Below are 24,490 nucleotides of genomic sequence, written 5' to 3' on the forward strand. Positions count from 1 at the left end.
ATAAACTAAACCAACATTAGATGAATGTTTTAGTAACTGTGCCAAACCCACATTAAATACATGTTTTAGTAACTGTGCCAAACCCACATTAAATACATGTTTTAGTAAGTGTACCAAACCAACATTAGATACAGGTCCTAGTAGCTATACTAAACCCACATTAGATACATGTCCTAGTAGCTATACTAAACTTACATTAGATACATGTCCTAGTAGCTATACTAAACTTACATTATATACATGTTCTAGAAGCTATACTAAACTTACATTATATACATGTTCTAGAAGCTATACTAAGCCCACATAAACTAAACCAAAATTAGATGCATGTTTTAGTAACTATACTAAACCAACATTAAATGCATATTTTAGTAGTTATACTAAACCAACATTATATACATGTCCTAGTAGCTATCCTAAACTCACATTACATACACATCCTAGTAGCTATACTAAACCTACATTAGATATACATCCTAATAACTATACTAAAACAACATCAGATATATGTTTTAGTAGCTATACTAAACCAACATCAGATACATGTTTTAGTAGCTTTCCTAAACCAACATCAGATACGTTTAAGTAGCTATACTAAATCAACAAGAAATACATGTTTTTGTAACTATACTAAACCAACATCAGATACATGTTTTAGTAGCTATACTAGACCAACATCAGATACATGTTTTATTAACTATACTAATCCTGTATTAGATACATTTTAGTACCTATACTAAACCTGCATTAGATATATGTTTTAATAACTTGTACCAAGATTTTTCAACTGTAATCTGAGGAATGTTAAGTGAACCAACCAATAGCCATGATGAAATATGACAAAAATGAACAGTATTTCTGGTTTTGGGTATCAGTAGGGTAGCTAAGTGAAGAGAATTTCTTGTTTGTGGTGTCAGTATGGTAGCTAGGTAAAGAGAATTTCTGGTTCAGCATGTCAGTAGGGTAGCTAGATGAACAGAATTTCTGGTTTGGGGTATCAGTGGGGTAGCTAGATGAAGAAATTTTCTGGTTTGGGATATTAGTAGCATAGCTAGATGAAGAGTATTTCTGGTGTGGGCTGTCAGTAGAATTGCTAGACGAACAGCATTTCTGATGTTGTTTGTGTACAATTAGTTTAGTATGCTTTTTATGCACTCCACAAAAACTGCAGGTAAAATTTAATAATCGTATACCTAATACTGATACTATGCAGTTAACATCAAAAGAGAAATCAGATTTATTTGTTTCAATTCCTTGAATGTTTTACCTCAGTTCTGGATGCCCAACCTTATACATCCCTTCTGTTATGCTGAGACATGAAGAAGATAGGCTGCTACCAACAGCACTGTCCATGCTGGCTAGATTATTAACAGATGTACCATTATACATATGAGGTTTGGTTGATACTTGAAGGGTGCCAACTTCTACCTAAATAGTAAGATACTTATTTATAACTTCACAAAAACAAAGGTATATTTTAAACTCCAATAATATAGTTGAGGAATGCTTTACAATCTTTATTGTTTTACTGTTTAATTTTTCACTGGAAACTTACTATAAAGAGAAATTTGAGGAATTGCAAATCTTGCAAAATCATTTCTTTTTAGAATGTTCATCAACAATTAGAAAGACACCATTAAGAATGTATGCAACTAAACCCAACTTTACAATATCCACAAGATACTAACAACCATACTTCAAACTAAAGGATACTGGGAATTAATCACTTTCATGAGACTGCACAGCTGGATGAAGGAATAGTGATCAAAGAAAGCAACAAGGTGTTGAATTAGTTCCAAGACCACTGTCTACAGTCAACAAGGTGAAACTGCAGTTCCAATCAACTCAGAAATAAACAATTTGTACATTGCCAAAAACTAACAAATAGGACTTCTTGTACTATGAGTAGTAGTGCAGAGAATGACCCACATTAAATAGTCATTACTGTTGCGGGACAAGTTAAAGTGCCCCAAATCTATAAAAAGTTATTTTCATAATATGTAATATGTAAGAAATAGTAGCCAAACAAAAGCCATTCCTCACTCAAAGCAGTATTTTAAACCAATAGCAGAGGGCATTACATATACTATCACATCCTTTTAGAACAGTCATTTTTTCAGATGAGGTCATACCTGCCCAATTTTCAGTGAGTGCGTATACCTGGATTTGACAACTATCCTTCCAGGAACTTTTGATGAAACAACCAATAGCCATTACAAAATGACAGTATTTCTGGTCTGGGGCAGCAGAATGGTAGTTAGATGATTACAGCTAGTGATTTGCAAATATATAACCATTGATTCTTCAAGCATTACGATTCCCAATCTTGACCTTTCACATGTCTTCATCAGCTTAACAAATAAGGCAGTATTTTCATGAAGCTAGGCTTTATGCTTATTCAGTCTAAGTTACAAAATGATAGCTTGAAGATTATGGCCTTACCACTTTCCCATGCCCACACCAACTACTGATATAAACCCTATCAAGCATTTGCAGTCTATCCTCAATTGTTCCCCATGCAAGTGTCCCCATACCAAAGTTCAGTAGACACCATCAATTAGGTTATTCATCAAAAGTGTAATTCCACAAGCCCAGAATTTATATCTTTTAAATAGATATTGTAGTTCTACTAAATACAGATGTTAACCTTTTAGAACCCTTTGTTTTATGTTTTTGACATTTATTTATTTATCATAATGATAATTCTTTCTGAGAGCGAATGTCTATTTAGTTATTATAGCATTAACAAAAGTGGGAAAAACATATGAAATATAGTGGCTTGTTACTCACAGGAACCTTTTGGTCTGACAAACATGAAGAAACTTTGGCAGCTCCAAAAGAAGAAAGGCTAGTGGTCTTTACATCAGACATAAAAGCTTTTTGTTCAGGTGTGTTGACACCTTGCTTAGAAGTTACAAGAAGTGGCTGTGAAGAATCCTCTAAAGTTGTTAATGGGAGCTGATAACATGCTGCAGGCTGGAGAAAAGAGGACGAAGTACTGTCAGACAGTAGTGCTGGAGGAGTCATGGGTTGATATGTGGAAATTGATAGGGAGGTGTTTTCAACTCCAGGCACAAGAACACTTGGTGAAAGCAGTCCTCGTTGAAACAACAGGTTCTGACACTGATCTTGATTGTGTGTGTGTAATTCTCCTGTCATTGGGCTTGGAGATAATGGATGAAAGTAAGGTAAAGAATGGGGTCCAGCAGCAGATGGGGAGAACTTATCTTCCTTCATCACCTGGGCTACGTTAGCTGAAGGATAACAACTCCCAGGTGTTGGAGCTGATGCAACCACTGAGGTTGGCATAGTGTACTGGTGGTGCTCTTTCACTGGATTAACTAGAAACTGTGAACCCACATGAGCAGCATGCTGAAGAAAGAAAAAAATTATTGGTGTAAATAAAATAACTATACACAAAACAACACTTTACATTTGAAAGATAACACACATGGCTTTGAAACAAATAACACAATTTAAGCAAAATTAAATAAAATTACTTCATGTAATTCTCTGTTTGTAGCATCTCTGTCATCTATCAAATTACAGCTTAATCACACTGCCTTTCATATTTAAAAAAACCTCCCTTGAGAAATAGCTCTAATTTCCAGAAAATGTAAAGAAATAAATATACATTGTGTATGTAGAAGAGAATGAAGAATTAAAACAGATGTGGTTAAAATGCAATATATGTAAGGATGGGTGAGAAGCTTAGGAAGCCACTGAGTAAGAGAATACACAAATGACATGTGTAGTTGAATGAAGTGTAAACAGGTTGAGAAGGTAAGTGGATACAATACACATAGAGATAGGTGAGAAGGTTAAACAATATGAAAGGCAATGCAGTATCGTTCCAAGTCAAACATTATAGAATCAAAAACAGTATGACTACCAGCTTCATTATCTTAGCCAGCAAAATACTGAAAGAAAATCTGTTATCAAAAGAATACAACTAAGAGAAGAAATCACAGTGTGAAAAAGGGAATAATACACCAAACAAAGAATCAATAAGAAAAGAGTGAGTAAGATGGAAGCACAAAAGGTAGAGGAAAAACTGACCTGGACAAGGTATCCAGGAATTGGCATAGACGAAATATCACAACAACACACAAGATGAGTTAGAGCATAAAGTTTTTTCTTCCATCGTCCCGTACGTTTCTTGCTTCTGCTTCCACGATCCTAACAAGGTTATATTTACACTAAGACTAACCTGGCTTAGAAAATGAAGAACTGCTGTGAGCAGTGTAAATAAAAATCTGTAAAGTTTGAGATGAGTTGAATTTTATTCTACTTAAATGAGAGAAATATACAATTAAGACAAACACTGACCATTTCACTGAAACAACTTTATTTTATTCAATATTCTTATAATATGTTCTATCAACAATTATAACTCCATAGAAGCTAGTTTAAAGCCATGCAGATCTTTAGAAGGTAGCTTACAGCCATACAGACCTAGAGAAGATAATTATTTTTCATATAAATCTTGAGAAGCTAGTTGATCCCCCACAGATCTGACTCCTATAGTACTAAAATTTGTAATTGTTTTCCTCTAGTCTTACTACTCTCACTGTTAAATATGAAAACAGATGATGCATCAAAATTATCAGTTCTCTTTACTATCTCAAGCATCTCAATCAGATTCCTTCTAACTCTATTTTTCTCAAAACAAAACAATTTGACAGTTTAAGTTTTTAATACATTAAAAAAGTATTGTAAATAAAAGTCTAAATGTTATATTGTAGTGATAATCTTTATACAGCCATTATAAGCCTTATAATTTTAAAATTAATCAATAATATACGTTTGAACAGCTTTGTTTTTATTTCCATGCATGTGTAATTACACTTTAACAATATTTTTTATTGTTTATGGAAACTACAATGCTTTTTCCAAAATACAAATTATACATACATAAGTTATCACTTCACCAGTTACACACATGCTATCTTTTAGTAAGTAATATAAAAATAACTTATTACTCAAATTAACACCAATGAAGAGTAACATTTAGGAAAATTCAAATTTTGCTTCCTGTGCAACCTGACTATTACATTTCTTTTAGTTATACTTATCTCTCATCATTATAAACACAGAAGAAAGAAAACAATTGGCATTAAGCAGACAAAAGACTACTAACTTCAATATCATTAAAAAAAATTTCATTTTCAGATTAATCCAAACTTCAATGATCTTATGGTGTTCAGGCATCTTCATGTCCAACTAATAAGTTAAAGTACCCATAAAACAAAGTTTCAGAATTATTAAGCAAATAAACAGCAAAGTAAAAACAAATAAACACAACTGATCAAACGAAACAATCTTTATTCCCAATTATTTAAATGTATTTTGCCTACTAGCTGCCTCTAATCATTTTTATTAAAAGTTACTGCTAAAGGCTTTCCAAATAGATCCACGTTGGACAGAGACCGGCAAGAATTATCCATCTACGTGGCAGCTCTTGTTAAATGTGACTTCTACCTTAGCAATATCATGAATATATAACATAGGGAGGGCTCTGCAAAGCTAAAGTGTTCGATTTGATTGTGAATCGGGATTGAAGACTTGATCTGATTCATTAGCTCAGATTCTAATTTCATATTTTCAAATCTACATCACTTCCAGAAAATTTCAGAATTTAGCTTTTAATTCAGTCTATATACTGGAATCTATTTCTTTGTAATAACACTTTTGTACTATTCTTCTTCCAAATGTGTAAGTACATTATATCTTTTGTTCTAAGATAGATTTCTACTCACCACTAATTGTATATAGAAGCACTTTACCAAAATAAAGAAACCATTTTCTATTTTATTTAAAATTTTGTTCAGAATATACACCCTTTTATCTATATATGTACAGCTAATTCAATTCCAAAATCGATTTGATTCAATTCTAAAAACAATTGTAGTCCATCAAGGCTATACCATCCTCTAAACTAAACTAAAACTAATAAAATAAATAAATATTAATACCTAAAGTCACCACATATCATTCATATAGTTACCAAGCTTTCTCTTAAACTCACTTAAATTTACTGCCTCCACAACATTCAAAGACAACCTATTCTATTAGAAAAATAAAACTGTCTTGGCTGAAGATGATTACTACTCTGCCAAAATATATATTTATGTCTCCTAGTCCTAATATTCTTAGCATCAAGTGTGAAGAAAACATGATGCATCAACACTTTACAATCTTAAACACAGATGGGAACAAGGGTATTGCAATCGGTCTATCAGTGTAGGACAGTCCTTTTCAAATTTTGTCTGGATCCAATTCTGTATCTGGACTCTGGATCACTTTTAACAAGTTTTTTCATAATGGATAGATGGGACATTTTTACAGTCTTGGGTTATTAACTCTCTTAAGTGCACTAAATTTCATCAGCACATTAAGGTTGAGGCTCCTCATCATGTTTTAAGTAGTTTATGTTGTAGTACCAAACTGTTATGTTTTAAGTAGTTTATGTTGTAGTACCAAACTGTTATGTTTTAAGTAGTTTATGTTGTAGTACCAAACTGTTATGTTTCAACTAGTTTATGTTGTTGAAGTACACTGATATCTGACAGATAAGTTTAAATATCTAAAAAATTAATATTTGGTACTGTTAACCAAAAAATAAACTGAACATGAGCAACAATGAAACATGATCTAACACAATAAAAAAACAGTAGTTTACAGTAGTTCTTATGTATTTCACCTGATGGCTAGCTTCTAATTGTTTGTACTAAACATCTGCTGGGGCAGGAGGAGCTTTACAAACTAGATAAGGACCAGCAAGGAATATACTATACCGCACTTTCAATTCAGAAAAAGGGATTCCAGTGCAAAGTACCACAATCCATAGGTTACCTAGACCAATAACTATTCCAAATGGAATATTCAAGAGAGAAAACTATCAAAGTATATACGTTTTCTATAAGTCTGTGTTACCCCAGTGAGTGAACAAGTAAACAGAGCCAAATTGATACAAGATTCTATGTGATACTTGGCCACTTTTAATAAGCACACACTCAGGTGACATCCTTATAACAATAAAAGTACATACAGCAAATGGCATCATATATGAGAAACTGAAAGCTTCACACAGTCTATCATAAAACCATTCAGAAAATAGTACTTCTTAAAAGTACTATACCTCCAAATCAAGAGTGTACATAAAAGTATCAATCACAAATGGCTGTAGTCTTATTATACCTTATTTTTAAACAATATTTTCACTAACAGGTAGAGTAAATGAGCTTATAGGTAATAAAACTAACTTTTTTTACTAATATTATGCAGAAAATTTTAATCATAAATAATAAATATACATTTCATCAGGAAGTAAAACAATTTAAAATCCATACATGTAATTCTTGCTCTTTATAGCAAGGCATGCTAGGAATTGTAACACAAGTTACACAAATATTGTGTCAAGTAAGAGGAAGGAATAAACATAGCATGTGAAGGTAACGAACAAAAAGCACAAAAAGAGCGGTAAACAGGAAAAACCTAGCACCATGAAATGTTTCTGGCAACATTAAAAACATGGAAGTGTGAACGACAGTAGTCGGCTACACATTAATTAAAAGAGTTCACTGATGTGTAACCCTATTACAGGGTTTTTGGATCAGATTTCTGTAGTGGATGTAGCTTTCATAGCTTTATAAATGTTTATCTTATTCTGCACACTGGGAATGGTCTTTTTTAGGTCTTCAAAATCCAGCTTTTAAGTCAATGTAAAAAGCCATAAATAATCCTCCTGCTAAAACTATTGAACATTTGTGCCATTAAATAAAAATGTGCAATATTTTATAGCATACATTTAGAAAAACTTTTAAAAGCAATATATGAAATCTTAAAACTTGTTTGTTATAAATGCTACTAACTTCTTGCTTGCAGCATCAAAGCAAGATGTTTTCATGCAAGATGTGTAACAGCTAAACAACAAGTGAGAGCCTTTTATATTTAATTATTTAGAAAAAGAGCACACAATAACTAAGAAAACGACAATAAATAGTGTTGTAATAAATCTTGCATAGAATCATTACTGCAAATATTTAATGATGAACCTAATTAATCTTTTTAATAGGGATGAAACAAAAGAATTTTTTTATGAAACTAAAGCAACCCTTGTAAACAATTAAATAAGGTTTTACTTCACAATTCTGTGTCCTAACAGGAAACAAACCATTCAAAGAATATCAAAAAAGCATTGTGTCAGTCACATCTTTCCAATACTTGTAGATAAATATATTTACATTCAAGTGACTGTTTTTCAAACAGCTAACAAACAATGGAAAAAGAAGAAAAATAGATAAAATATGATTTAATAATCTGATCAAAGATGCTTTATCAATCTTAATGCATAAAGGTATCTTAGAAAAACTACTCCCTAAGTACTGACATGCTTAATATAACCTACTAGTGGGAATAATTATGCATATTTTATGAAAATTATTTACTTTATGATTTTTGAAGCTTAATGACTCAATGAAACTTACTCCCATTTCAAACTTCAATTACCTGCAATGTTAAATAATTATTCTATGTGTATGAAGTTTATAAACATAAGCTTTCATTGTCATTATCTCAGTAATTAAGCACTCTAGATTCTTTACCAAGCTACAAGATTCGAAATATAAACATTTTAAAGAAACAATTTTTATTTATTTTACTGATTGAATACTACAAGAATTGTACTTTACTGTAGCAGCCACTTTACCGAGTCAAAACTGGGAAAATTCCTACTCGTTTTCTTCTTCATTTGACTTAAATTTCATCTAGATTTTGGATCAGTCATTCAGGTGTTTTGTATTAGCCAAGAATTTTTAAACTGTTGATTGGCCCTGAAAGCAACCCATAAAGGGTGAGCACATTCAGTGACAGAGATTCAAACCTGCAACCTGAAACATAAATGTCCTAACCACCAGGCCAAGTCAGGCCCCAGCAAAATTGCTAATATTTTTTAGTTTTATTTTTCAATCCAAGCTGTTATTAGTGTAAGAAAGAAATTGTAGAGCATTCATCTGAACAGTTGACTGCCAAGCAGCTCATCACAGTATTCTGGTTAATAGTAAACAACTATGAAATAAATATCTTGAGAAGTCTTTACTTATCCAGCACAGGAAATGATAATTCCAAATTTAATAACAAAATAAAGCTATAATCACTGACAGCACTGACAAGCTTTTTTATATGATAAATTTTTCTCTCAAATCTTCTATAATGAATTAAGTTATTCCTTTGCAAAGACAAAACAATAAACTTAGAAACATGCTTAATATTTTTCTTAGTGGTACAATCACTGTTATAATTTAATGCTCTTAAATGTTTTCATTATAGGCACTGTGTAAGTTATAAATTGGCTGACCAATAAGAACACAGTACTGAAAATATCTTTTAAACTTGCCAAATATTTTCTGGTGTACTGGAGAAAAATCAAAATGCTATGATGCTAGAATTAATCAGAAAACTATTCTCTTGCATTACTGTATTATTAAATTTGCTTAAATAACGTTGCAAAAAATAAAATGTTACAATGGGAGGAAGATATTACTTAATGTAGTTAAAAATGAATGCATAAAAATACATATATACATAAACCTTATTATTAGCATATTACTTACAAAGATGTAAAACATATGATATATTAATCTGTTTTGAATATTTTGTCACTCCTCTTTATTCAATTCATATTCGACTTATAAATGTCTTATAAACATTCTTATAATTATTTTTATTAACTTTATTTCTGCATTTTCATCTGTGAACAGTTTGATGAACTCCAATTCCTCAAGCACTTATTTCTAATTAAGCTCCGTTATGTTGACAACTATATTTTCTTGCGTGCAAAAAACATACAAAGCAATCAATTAAATATCTTAGTTTGCACAATAATCATCAAAACCTACCTCTGAAACTTTGTGAGTCTTTTCTTCATTGTATTCAGTTGCACTATTTAAGCTCTGAAATGAAGGACTAGACATTACAGTTGTTGGAGTGAGATCTGCTGCATGCAACACTGGGACTCTATCTGGATGCTCCTTAATCTGTTTCACAATGTTGTGTATTTGCTCTATAAACATTTCAGCATAATCTTCAGCAAGAAGGTCTGTCATAACCTACAGTATTAAGTAAAATATAATTACTACTGGATATCATGAGAACATGCAAGGTACACTTTCTGTTACTGTTCCATCATAACAATACCTTTAGTGTTAAATATAAAAGATAATCAATCTTTTATATCCTAAAAATCATTAAACCCTCATCCTCACAAAATATATACATTAGTAACTTCAAAATAATCATATGTTAAAGATATACAACTAAAGTACATTCGACCTCTACATCAGTTGAACCCTGTCCTAATTGTGTAAATATATACATACCAAATTACTTGCTATTCCCTCTGGAACAACATCTCCAATGTCAAATTTGAACTTCACATTCTTTCCCTTTGTGGACTCTAACTGACACTCAACAACACTACCTTCCTCAACACTTAACACTGTCAATCTAGGGCTCTGATCTTGAGTTCTGTGGCGTTTTGTGATCTTCTTGCGTGTTGGCTGTCTTCCATCTGCAATTTCTGACTCTTCACTAACTGGTTCGATTCTGTAAAGAATAAGGTAATACTGGAAACAAAATAAACACATAAAGCATTTAGTGTCTACAACAAACTAAAACTATTTTAACTAAAATATACTTCAATAAAAACAATGTTTCAAAAAAGGACAACTTTTGGATGGTTAACAAAACACAAGAGCAACAATAAACTTTATTAATCCAATCAATAATAAATTATGAATGCAATTAGTCTCAAAGGCAGAGAAAGTATATAAAAGAGCACACATTTTCAACAACTTGGAAAAACCCATTTTTGAAACATCAAAATATGAAGATTTCAAAATATCTAGACTCCTATACCATAAACTAAATAACTTGTTTGTTCAGTTCCAAAAATTCTGATTGTATGTAAAATGGACTGTTTGCTCTTGAAATAAATGATATGACTATTACTCGAATGTTGTTTCTACATACATTTGTTCAGGTAGCAGTTTAAAAATTCGAGCTTCCTCTCCTTGGGCTTCTCTCCAGTCCTATCACATGAGCATGTAAAGGAGAAATGAAAGTAATAAGCAAAAATTAATTTTAAAGCACAAACATCAGCTTTACAGACATCTAACTTGAGTTGTGATTGTAAAATGCATTATTTCATTAAAAATGTACTCTTAACCTTTAAACTTAAGCTGGCAAGTTTTTCACTTAATACTATAACACAATAAAAACGAGTTGTTCAAATCCTCAATTTCAATTATCGACTGTATGAAGAATTTCAAAATCTCTTCTGGACTAGTAGGTTAATTCGACTGCTATGAGTCATGAATTAAACATATACAGGTCACAGCATTTTCTGAGAACTCGCAGAACCATCAGGTTTTTATTCTACTATTATAAATTAAAAGTAAACTGTACACATTTTTATGAGAAGTCTTTGAAACAGAGGATTCACTTCATCAATTAAAGGTGTACTTGAGAATGTTTTGTAAAAACTCTGAACTAGCAGATTCACTTTATACTTACTAAATATGAATTAAAAGTAAATTGTTGACAGATATCTCATTATAAAGAAATATTACACATTACAACCTAGATATAATAAAATTCAATTAATTTATTCTATAACTTCTCTCTTTTTTGCACTGAAAAAACTGTTTTTTCATATAAATAAAGAAACTATTTTCCAAATTTAAGATTGCTTTAACATCAGATCTCACAAATAATTCAGTTTGTTCACTAAGAAACCTTATCCTAGTAAAATATATCAAATAAAACTGTGGGATATTTTCTATGTAAATATTAGGTTTTTATGTTAACAGCTTTCATTATAATTTTGTAAATATTGTGTAAATAAAACTATAATCATGTGTATATTTTAATAAGATAAAACAACTTTCATTCACTGTTGTTTTTTTAAAAGACTGTATCAGTGTTCAAAATACTTGAAGATTTGAAAGTGAGCATTAAACACAGAAAAATACAACTTAAATGTTTATACAAGAATAATCTAAAAAAATCTGTAATCTACAATAATACAATTAAAATATATTTCAAAACCGGAATGTAAAATATAGCCTACTTTATGATCAAAATCATAATGTGGAATAACTATTCTTTAAGCTCAAAACAGTAATGTCAAACATAATCATATTTTATGTTCAAAACCAGAATACAACCATCTTCTGTGTTCAAAAACTGAATGTTGAAAACAGGTAACTTTCTTGCTCAAAACCAAAACATATGCATAATAAAACCACCTTTCATATTCAAAACCAGAACACAGAATACAACAATCTTTCAGATTCAAAAAATTATATAATACTTTTAGAATTAAAATTAATTTCAAATAGGTACTCCTTCTGAAATACTATAATATTAACATTTTCTTATTTAGTTTGTTATCATGCTGTCAATAACTATTTGACTTACTGTACATGTATGATAAGAAGATACATCAGCTTTACTTTCCCTCCATAATCTGAATTTTTTCACTTAATGTGGTTCACAAACACACATCTTCCAAGTTGTGAGAAGGTGAGAAGAAATGTATTTATGAGATAAATATTGTATTAAATTCACTTTAATTCTAAAAATGCAAAATTCAAATACAAAAAATGAGTCTCATCTCTGATGTTTCAACTGCTATACAAGTATGTGAATGGAAAGATGGGAGAGGTAACCACTAATTCTCATTCACCAGGTCAAATCCTCTCTTCACTTCCAAAAGACACTACTTTTTCACAGAGCATCTACACAGAGGGGAGTGTGCCTAGGATGATCACCGAGATATAGATAACATGAAAGAGAACCAAATGGACAAATCCATTAAACCATGGAGTCTCATGTTGTGAAAGAGAGACAGTAATTTTTTTAAATTAAGTGACTACTCACCCCAGATGCTCAAATCAAAAGAGATGTTGAATTTTATAGATATACCTAGGTTTTGTATGTAAGACAGGTGCAGATACAACTGGTAATTAACCAGATAAAAGAGATGTTACCTACAAGGGATTTCATCTGGGTTGAATACTCACCACAATAGGAAAGTGAATACAAGCTAAAGAGACAGTAATGTGGTTTAAATGACATTTTAAAAATGTATTCAGGTTCATTCACATTCTGGTATGTTGAACATCTTTGAAGGAAAATGTGACCATATTGCTAAATGTGTCACCAAATGACACAGTTTGAGAGATGTAACTCAAAATATACTTTCAAGGTGATTTGCTACATCACAGTAAAAAAAACAGACCAACTGTACAAGTCAATAAGTTAAAATAGTCTAAGAAAAATCTGAGTAACACCAGTTACTGTTAGGTACAAACAACACCTATTCTGGGCATTGTGAATATGCAGCCCAAAATTCTTAGATCATGAAAACAAACACACAACGGAAGCTTTCAGTAAGCTGCAATATCTTACAGGCATCCTTATAAAACTAAAGGAGAAGGCAAAGAACATTATGGTAAGGAATAACAACAACAAACAGGATGAGAAAAACGAGAAGTTCATAATGAGACCAATGGTGCACAATCATAGAGGGGGTAAAAGAAATAACAATATAAGAGATAGTAAAAGACAGAAGACAGAAACACAGAACAAATAGCAGTGTAGCATACAGCATTTCATGTGTTGGATGCAGTAAAGTTTATATTGATGAAATTAGCAGAGGCCTAACAACTGGAGTAAATAAACATAAAGCACATGATAGAAGACATAATACAATCAGTACAACAGTAGAACGTGCAGAGGAATCAGGACACCTGGCTAAATGTATAGAAACAAAATCTGTCAGAAAAGGGGTGGAAAAGCAACAAAGGAAAACTATATAAATTGCTTTCATCTTATAGAAAAGAACATAATCACATCATTGGGAGACTACAAGTGGGTAGAAGATCAGCAAGCCTAGTGGGACAAGAGCAGGATGCCGACTGGTTAGATGGAGGCTGACAAACAACAATAATGAACCAATCAGGAAGCAGCACAACATGGCAACCAGGAACCTCATATTGGAAAAATTTGTATATGTACTCTTGTAAGGTACTATGATGTCCACTCTCCTGAAGAAGACTTGTAGTGAAAATGTTGAGAGAATAAAAAGCTTCTTGTAGCATTCACAGTCTCATTGTTAATTTAGTATACAGTTATCATACACAAAGCACAAATAGTATCATTAGTATCCACTCAAATCACATGGTTTTCTAAACACATTCATTACACATACAGTTAACAGAATCAAAAACTTCAAACCCTTGATGTCTACACAAACCATGATATTCTGAATACAGTCTTTACACATAGTTAAAAGAATCAAGAGCTTCAAACGTTTGATACATACTGAAACCATGTGGCATTCTGAATGCAATTTTTATACTTAGTTAACAGAATAAGCCAAATTCCCAAATAAGTAATGCTTTTCACCTGATTCTATCTTCTGTCACACACATGTACCAGAAATTTTGAAGGGACTAATACATTCATATGAATTAAAAATTTGTTTGTTTGTAATTAAGCATAATGCTACATAATGAGTTATCTGTTGTCTGCCAAACCTGGGTATCAAAACTCAGATTATAGCAATGCAAGTCTGCAGACATATTGCTGTGAAGAATTAAGACTATATAAATAAAGGTTACACCACATTAATTTTCAAGAGTTTACTTTAGAAAATTTTCACTTCTTTTTCACAGCCAATTAAATATTCTGCAAAAATATAAAACTGAATTTAAAGCACCATATGATTCTCTATCCACCATCTGCTAATAGACGGATGTATTAATACTTATTTTAATACTTAACCCACACAAGACATGAATACACAAATATTGAAAATAATCAATGGATAAATTCATACTTAAAACGAGATTAATGGTATTAATGCCAGAACACAGCATAGCATGACTATCCTACCTGTTTGGCTCCAGTTCCCACATGCTTTATACATGTTGACTGTGAAATATTTTGGCTGGAAAGGACTTGAGAGGACAGCTCAGGAATAGCGTTAGCTAGAAACATAACCACACATTTTGATACAACTATATGAGAAACTGGATTTTAATAAAACAGACTGGAACCTGAACATAGAAATGTATGACTAACTTTCAAAAAGCTTCAAAACAAATCTTAAACATGTCAAACACCTACAGCTCTCAGTAAACATTAGTGTAATACAAGATGTCAAGGTCATGTCTCTTTCATGTGTAGAAAGGCATATCATGGATCTGGAAGGATGACAATGAAAAGTAATGATGGTGAAAAAAATTACTGTAATTTTAAATGTTTATATGTACTAACAGTCTCTTAATTTACTATCAAATGACTGCACCTTTCATTCAAAGCAAACAGTAAGGAACACAACTGAATCTACTATTGCATACCCTAATTTTTTTATATCAACACTAGAGCAATCACCATTGTATATGGGAATATAAAAGAGAGAGAACCACCCTTGTCACAGATGTGCTTCAGTACTCACAAAATCATCCAAGGTCAAAACTATCAACACTTAATATAATTAAGATATATGTATAAACATATATTGAAGTAGCTTTTATCTCACATTAGTTTAACTCTTGGGTAACAGTATAGTTATTCTAACATATAAATTACAAACAATTATTCTCTCAGACATTTCAGTTAAGAATCCCACCCAAAACAAGCCTTTAATGTGTTAATATCTATTTATCAGTACAAACATGTAACATTAAGCCATACAAGCAAAAAACATAATATAACAATTCATTGCATAATTTTAAAAGTTTGAAATGTAACACTTGAAGCTGCATAGACCTCTGTTTTACAGATGTCACAAAAACTTACAAGTTGTCATGAACTTATTTTGAACTTTTAGTAGTATTTAAATGAAATTAGTTACTCATAGTACCAGCAAAAGAAAGAAAAACTATTATATCAGCAACTTAAAAAACGTTTAAAAGTAAAATCAATTCATATTTTTTGGCTTTTCAAAATCACAACAAAATATGCAATGTTTACTTTCACATATAATAATAATAACCACCTCTATTCTAGTAATGTAAGCTAATAGTGAACTTTGTGTTCCAATTTCCATACCACATGGGGAAGGGCTTATGCTTGTCAAATCTAACATTTTGTATGGAATTATTATACTATACATTTTATTTTGTTATTTTTTTAAACTATTGTACATTTTGAGGTGACCCCTTCTGTCGTTATTTTAAAATAAATGTTTTTTGTCTGTTGTTCTAAATTAAACTAACTTGTGGCAAAGTGGTTTAAAAACACAAATGTCTTTACTAAGTTATCATTATTGTTTAATAATATGAAATATTGTAGTTAACATTTTCACACATATAGAATTTTGCTTAGAAAAGTTAAATACTCGCTTTATATTAACTTCACACCAAGCCTCCAGTAACAATACATATATCTTATTTAACACAACAAAAAGATATTGTAAAAATTAATGTACACACAACCATTAGAACCACCATTTAGACCATTCCCAGAAAAATCTTACTTGCTAAATAAATTATTTTCCCTAAGTCACTTGTTTAGTAAAAATTTACATTCTACATTTATTATTATAAGAAAATATAATTAATATTTGAGTGTTTGGAGAGCCACCTAGTTTCTCAAGCTTCACACTTTTTTTTTTAATATCTATCCAGAAACTTCAGTCATACTGTATTTGCATACTTTAAAAAGTATTAACTCCAACAACTATAAATCTTTCAATGTTAAACTTACTTTTGCTCCATTTTTCCTAAACCACTTAGTTAATTAGTTACAAAGTGATAAGCAAAAAAATATACATTATTATAGAAATGTAAATAATGTTTTCATCATTAAGAAAGGTTACTTCAAATTAAAACTGAAAGTTTAACCACAATTACAAAAAGAATGAACCTGAAAAATAAGAAATTTTCTATATTCCTGAAAAAGAAGATTACTTCTATTATATGAGATTTTGTTTTATAACTGTTACACAAATAAATTAAAAAAGTATGACATAATAACAATGTTGGTTATAAGGGGCAGGCAGAAGTAAAACAGTTATACAGTAGTGGAATAATAGGCCTCTAGAATATAGTCTCTACAAAAAGCCCATTGAATCAAATGCAAAAAGAGGGGGCCATAACCAGCTTGAAGGAAAGGACTGAGGACCAAATGTCTTATCATTGTGGTCACAACAAATGAGGCAAAAGGTAGGCAGATAAATCAGGATGTGGCTAAAATTTCCAAAACCATGAAACAGGTAATCCATTACTAAGGACAATATCTGCCAGAGAGTTTAAAAATTATCCAGCAAGTAAAAACCAAAGCTGAGTGTCAAGTACAACAGATATGATTGTCAACCTTTCATCTTCATGGGAACAATAAAAATGATTGAAGTAAAACCTCACTATGGGCTCAAGAAATTTTCCAATGACACTTGAAACAGAAGAGATAGTGTAAAAGCACAGAAAAATCCTCAAGGAAGCATTTAAGAAACTCAATAGATTTTAGCAAAGAGATCCACCATTGAACAATGGGAGAGCAGAACTCCCACAGAACCAGACCCAAGGGACATCTCCAAAAACAAATTGCCTCTAAAAATTTGACAGCCATCTGACAAAAGAACGAGATCTGTAGATAGTAACAAGAATTCAAGGAACAGAATAAAAGGTGCCATTATGAAGTTGCATATAATAGGAAACCTAGTAGGGCCCTATGATCTTAAAGACAAAAGATAAAATTAGCAAATATGACTGCTGAATAGCTGCATTGGCTCAAAATTTCAATTCATAAGAATCACCAAAACTAGTATATGAAACAGAAAAAGCATAGCACAGAAGTTTTAGAGAGGAGGTTGAAGTAAATATCAGAAAGTAAGATAGTCTACCAAAGTACACCATAGAAACAAACCAACAAAAAAGGTAATTGAGACAAAATGGAAGATAACAACATAGAAAATGTAGAAACCTGTTATGTTCAAGTTAACCTGGTAACGTTGATAAAGCTGTAATGGAAAGCCTCCAGATAAATCTGATGCATAAGAATAAACAAAGAAGTCAAGTAAGAGGCAGAAAAAATGGAAATGAAGAAAAAAGAAAGGATAAGGAAATCTAAAAAATGAATCTTCTCGAGTAACAAGGGAGCCCAAAATCCAGCAAAACTTTTTTGGATAAAGAGAAAACAAACAACATATATCTATGCAATACAAGCAGTGAAGAAAGTTGGATTAACTGATCTATGTGATGAAGAGGAAACAAGAAGCACGTGTAGATATGGAAATAACAGAAATGAAACAATTACGAGATGATGCAAGCTCAGCTGAAGCAACAGACGTTAAAGACTGGGCATCATGGATATAAGATCAGAATGGAACCACCCACAGGGTGCAAAATAGGAGTAATACCACTGACAGTCAGTACATCCAGTCACCATGAAAATTAACGTTTCCCTAAATTAAAAATGTATTTCCAATAATACATATCTATATTGCCATTCATAGATAGAATCACATATTGAGAAGGTAGAGGGGCATGCAAGGGTATTATCCATTCATAAAGCATCTGCATAGATTATGTGTGTACCAAGATAAGATTAGTACCTGAATGGGAGAACCACACTACATCCAGAACAAACATATTCTTCACCCTGAACTTAGTTCCTGTATCAAAGGTGTAACTGTACATAAGTGATCATGACTATAGCCAGCCTCAATGACAGCCAAGGTTCCACTACTCAGGGTTCGAATTAAGAGATTTTGATCTCTATATCCTGGCTAGAGCAATTGGTCTGCAACATTAGATGTATTTTTGACTGGATCTAAACCTGTAGCCATAGTCTAATGCATTCAAAACCACCAAAATCACAATCAGCAAGTAAGCAACACAGAACAGAACAAACCTTTTCCTTCACCTAAAGAAGTTCTGAAGGCAACATTCCAGGGTTGGAACAGAGAGATCTTGTATGCCTTAGCCAACTAAAGAAACAGAACTCGTCCAGTCTGAAATTATGAATATTCATCTTCACTCCCCAACCGAGTGGGAAAAAGCATTCCACTTGCCCCTGGTATTATGAGGAGAACATGGAACAACAGTGCTCAATTAAGAACCCAGAATGGGACCAGGCAACGAGACTTTCAAGACTTTAACTGAACATGACCAAAATCGAAATATGACTGGACACAGAGAGAAAGAGTAAGCAAATGAATTGGAGAAAAAGACTCCATTCCTTTCCTGTCTGACAGAATGTCAAATAGGAAGAACTAGTCTGAGGATGCAGAGAGAATGAGAAAATGGTCTGTGGATAGATAGAGCAAAGCATTTGGAACAGTGATGTCCATAGGTCACCAGCCTTGAAAAATAAACCTGCAGATAAAGGGAATACATGACATAAGAGTCAGGATATACACAGGTGCAGCAAAAGAACATATAATATGACTATCTGTTAGGTAGCTGGAATGGTTATTTGGGATCAGTTATATAAAATAATGTGAGGAACGTGGGGGATACTCATGATTCAAAGATATGTAGTTATGATAATAAAAAAGTAGTCAATAAGGCTACCAAAAACCTCTGCCAAAGGAACCCAGTCAAAAAATGAATTATGAAAGACACCACCACTGTCTGAAAATGGTCCAACCTCTTCTCCATACAATACTGTTGAAAAGTGACTTTCTGACTAAACAGAAACTGAGCCAGATATATGTCAACCTTAGAAATTAAACCTCAATGCCATGTAAAAAACAACATAACCATCTTAGCAACCTCTCTTTTCAGCTGTTGGATTTCCTCCCTTCAGATTGCAATACTAGCAGCTTTCCCAGATACCTTGAGGCCCATCGTTACAAACATTCATTCCACATAAAGCCTTGCTGTGGATCCTTAAACCTCTTACTAATATCACTCACATATTGCCATTTAAACCTACTTATGCAACGTGTAGTCTCTAACCACTAGCATTCAAATATAATTTAAACCAAAATTTCTTGTGTGTGGTGAAAAGAAACTAATGTTTTTAAGAGCCTGTCAAACTCTTTGGGTCTTGTTAAATTTTAAACCTAAACACCTGCCACATAGTTGTTGATTAATGCTTAGACAGGCAAAGAAGAAACCCTGGCAGTCAAATAATAGCTATAAATGGCAATAGAAGTAAGTATGTTCTGGAAAAATTGGATGACTCCTGTGACAGAGTGATAAAAACCTTGAGAGATGTCAGAATCATAGGAATACAAATGTATAATCTAGGTGTAATGCATAAAACTAGTGCTGCAGTAAGCCCATCTTTGTGAAACACATAGAAACTGGATTTTTTTTTTTTTGCTACCAATTACAAAGAAAATAAGCCAGGTATAGCAATGATGCATAGGCCTAATGAAGACCAAGAAAATACATGGTAAATACAAATTAAAGATGGAAACAATAAGTAGAAAAACCCTTGTAAACCCAATGAAAAAAACATCAAAACAAGAACAACCAAGGAAACAATGAAATTGTGTTTATGAAGATTACTGTATATGAAAGATGTGTAATCCTCCTATTGGTAAAGGACTACAGTTTAATGATGATTACATCACAGGTTGGTACAATTCATATTATTGACGTATGTAGGATGGGAGTTTTATTCAAGACTTGTGGAATGTTCAGGAAATGATATGGCAGCAGTGCATGCAGGTTAATGGCTTTTTGTAATTATGAGGGATGGTGAGTAGCATTTCTAGATTTTAAATTGCAATAATAGAAATCAAAAGACTAAAATACAAACAATCATTTCTCTTTTTCACATTATTAATAAAGGATATCATATCTCTTTGTATTAAATTGTTTTTGGCTGGCTTTAACGTTCTAATAACCACAAATAAAATATGACAATACAAACAATGTATTAGTGTCCTTGAAAAAGAACATACATCCTTTACTAACTAGAATTTACTTTAAAAAATTCTGTTTTCATTAAAAGAAAAGCTCATGATACTTACAGGAGTTTCCCAACTCTACAGGTTTTAATGGCAGATTTATGTTTTGTAGTTTTACTTGTTGGAAATCGAGACCGTCAAAATAATTAAACTGCTGTCTCTGTAATTCTTGTATTTGATTTAACTGATGCTGTTGATTCAAGGCTGTCATGTTAGAACTTTCAAATTCTTGTTGCTGATGGTTTTGAGAAGTCTGTTGCTGCAATTCAGTTTGCTGTGGTAAAGTTTGTAAGTTTTTCATTTTTCTCTGAAGACTGGCATGTTTCTCCCTTTTAAATTGTGTAATTTGATTTCGAATCACCATTGCGACTATTTTCACGTCTTCTTCCATAATTATCCCAGTCATTTGCTGAGAGAAATGTAAAAAAACAGTACTTAGAAATTATTATTCTTAATATGACTCTATATAAGGATAAACAATAGAAACATAGTAATAATAATATAAATATACATTCTGTGTCATTTATGACACATATATTATGAGCTTCATAAATGTAGGAAAAAATTAGTTACTCATTCAGACATATATGTCAAATTTATAATGCACACAATAAATAAAAATTCAACAAAGCTATTAGAATAAAAAACTAACAGAAAACTTTATGTTATAAAGATATATACATAAAGACAACAATGTAGATATATAAGCACACAATAAATTCATATTGAGAAATAACCAGTAAAAAATTACATGTACATAAAAATAAAATAATTTTGCATAAAGAAAACAAACCATAAACTTAAATATCTGTTTTATTTCATTGTTTTTTTTACTGGATGTGATAAAGGCCACAAAAACATTTACTTCATAAGCACTAAAATCAGTGTTACACTATCCATGGCAGGAAACTTACCATTGCTTGAGCCACTTCATCTGGATTATCATTTTCAACATCAAATTCAAACTGAATTGCTTCGTTGTCCTTGTGTCTGTCTTTGCGTTTTTTTGGATCCAACACTCTAAGACGCACCTCTACTTTTGTTTCTGTACTATTTAAGCTTTTTTCTCTGTTAACAAACTCAACTTTTACACCAAGTTCCTCTTGAAAGAAATCTAGCTGAAGTAATTCTTTCACAGTTGGCCTAAAGTATTTGTAAAAGTAATTGTTTTGATACTGTGTCATGTTAACAATAAACAGTAATGTACTTGGAATGAAAAACTTATGTTAAATACGAGTTCTCCAAAACTGATTCAACTAATAACTCTGATAATCATGAAGAGAAGGCAATGTTAACTGTAATCTTGAAAACCATCTAATGGATGAAATAGGAGGAGACTAAATCATCAATTAAAATCAAAAGAGAAAACAGTATTATTATTATTACTATACAAAAATCTGCTTTTTCTTCAGTCTGAGTTATGATATTAATGCAATTAGAAACAATACCGATAACTTTTTCTTTTTTCAAAACCAGAAGCAATAACTTGTCTCACCTATCTTCCTTTTTTAGTTGGATACACTTGCTGATGATATCTTGCAGCTGAGGATTTTCCACTTTGCTAAAGTTTTGAGGTGGAATACCCTGATTAAAAAGAGAACCATACAAACTAGAATGAATTAACTTCTTGCAAGAAACTAATAACAAAATACTTGATAACCAGTTCATATTTCTATCTGGGAATTATGAAGTGTAAAGATTAGACTACTGAACTTTTTCTCATGAAAAATGCAAGCAAAAATTCCACACTACATCATAAGTTTTGTTTTTGTTTGTAGTTAAACGCAAAGCTTCATCATGAGTATTAAAACTTAGTTTTTAGCATTGTAACTACACAAACTTACTGCTGAGCCACTGGGGAATTTATTTAATGATATATGAAATGTTATCAAAACTTAAGTAATAACATTAATATCATACTACCCAATTTTTGTTATAATACAAGAAAAACAATTTAAACAATAATACAATAAATAACAAAATCAGATAAAATGTTAAAACAGAGTTAAATGTCTGGAGTCAGAACTCAACTCAGTTTTCATAAAAAAAGATGCAAGTTGACATGGACAGTGATGTTGTCAGTGTCTGGTTTAACTTGATATCTAGTTTTGACTAATTTTATCATTTGTTGCATCCCTATTTAAAATTTCTATTATGTTTAAAGAATCTCAAATGAAACATCCCTGTACTATAACAACAAGATAAACAAATGTCAAACTTACATTAATCACTTTCTTGTAAATTTGAGCAGGCCCAATGCACTCTGAGTAAGGATATTCTGTTGTTGCCATCTCTAGCATGCACATTCCAAAAGCATAAACATCAACTGCCTCATCATAGCGTTCCTCATACATTTCTGGAGCCATGAACTCTGGTGTACCTTCAAAACAGAAAAAAAAAAGTGTAATAAATGCTCTGTTAAAGAGATGCCTATTTCCTTTTAATGTAAATTTTAATTATTGAACAAAAAATTAATTCTGTACTACTAAACATCACAGCACTAGTATTGTATCTTGTCCAATTTGAGTTTCAAGTCATATCAAGAAAACCTTGGAACATAGTACTGGAAGTTAAAATAAAAAGAGACAGTCAGCATAAGCAAAATAACTACTAACTGAAAAGGCAGCATCACTAAATCCTGCTTACTATTAAAAGTTAAAACTTTCGATTTTTCTTCACATATCCTTATTTTCTTCCTTCAACACTGCTAAAAGATCAAAGGAAGAAATACATGTTTAAACCATTGAAAAAAGTGTGACTGATGCATTTAAAATTACACAGAAGAAACAACAACATCATTCAAGAACGGACCCAAATCAGCTAGCTGTACCTGGATCCGAAGGCCAAAAAGGGAAAATGGTGTAAATGAGGGCACGACAGATCTTGATCATAGCACATCAATCCACTCCCCAAGAAGTGGATGAGATAACACAGAAGATATGTTCAGTGATCTCATACACTTGACACATGGCTGCTTTATGATGAATGAAAGTAAGTTTACATTCAAAGATAAGCCCAAAGAACATTGCCTCAAGGACCAAAGGAAGAACAACATCACTGAGACAAAGCTCAAGATCAGTTGGTGGTAAAAGCTCATGCAAACGGTTTTGGAGAAAGAAAGGGTAAAACTGTTTGCTGTGGTCCACTTCAACAAACAATTGAGTGCAGTCTGAAGCTGTTGCTCAATAAATTTCATTTTCAACAACTGATGCAAGATTTGAAATTCATCAACATAGCAATCATTTGCAACAGTAGGAGGAAGTTGAGTATTGTTAGCATTAATCTTGATACTGAAAAGTACGACACAACCTTGAGAGACTCTAAGTTCTTGTGGAAAGGAACAGGAAAGCATTGAGGCCCACACAATGATAGTATGACCCAAGGAAACATGGATGACTATGAGCTCCAAGGATGTACTGAGGAGAAAAACAGGGTAGGTGCATGCTGGTTGACCAGCAGAGCCACCCCTCCATGCACTCATTCATCACACCACCTGTCATTCCAATATAAAAAAAATTAACAAAACTGCCAAAAGGTGACTGTAGCAACAGGTTT

General features: G+C 31.9%; 1 protein-coding gene across 5 annotated transcripts in view; it reads right to left on the reverse strand.

Moving 5' to 3' along the window:
• The window catches only part of LOC143237371 (uncharacterized), an 89,525-nt gene that overhangs the window by 16,381 nt on the left and 48,654 nt on the right, over nt 1-24,490 (reverse strand). For 3 of the 5 annotated variants that reach the window (XM_076476552.1, XM_076476554.1, XM_076476548.1), the window contains exons 5-15: nt 23,158-23,315; nt 22,431-22,519; nt 21,850-22,078; nt 20,999-21,344; nt 14,962-15,056; nt 11,032-11,090; nt 10,380-10,605; nt 9,900-10,109; nt 4,060-4,179; nt 2,791-3,372; nt 1,268-1,428 (exon numbers count right to left, since the gene is read on the reverse strand). In XM_076476552.1, coding sequence (XP_076332667.1) covers nt 1,268-1,428; nt 2,791-3,372; nt 4,060-4,179; nt 9,900-10,109; nt 10,380-10,605; nt 11,032-11,090; nt 14,962-15,056; nt 20,999-21,344; nt 21,850-22,078; nt 22,431-22,519; nt 23,158-23,315 — 2,275 coding nt within the window. Of the gene's footprint in view, nt 1-1,267; nt 1,429-2,786; nt 3,373-4,059; nt 4,180-9,899; nt 10,110-10,379; nt 10,606-11,031; nt 11,091-14,961; nt 15,057-20,998; nt 21,345-21,849; nt 22,079-22,430; nt 22,520-23,157; nt 23,316-24,490 lie in introns of all 5 variants that reach the window. The other 2 variants (XM_076476549.1, XM_076476553.1) reach the window with 2 other exon arrangements.

The sequence above is a fragment of the Tachypleus tridentatus genome, chromosome 13 (assembly GCF_004210375.1).
Source record: "Tachypleus tridentatus isolate NWPU-2018 chromosome 13, ASM421037v1, whole genome shotgun sequence".
Classification (NCBI taxonomy): Eukaryota; Metazoa; Arthropoda; class Merostomata; order Xiphosura; family Limulidae; genus Tachypleus; species Tachypleus tridentatus.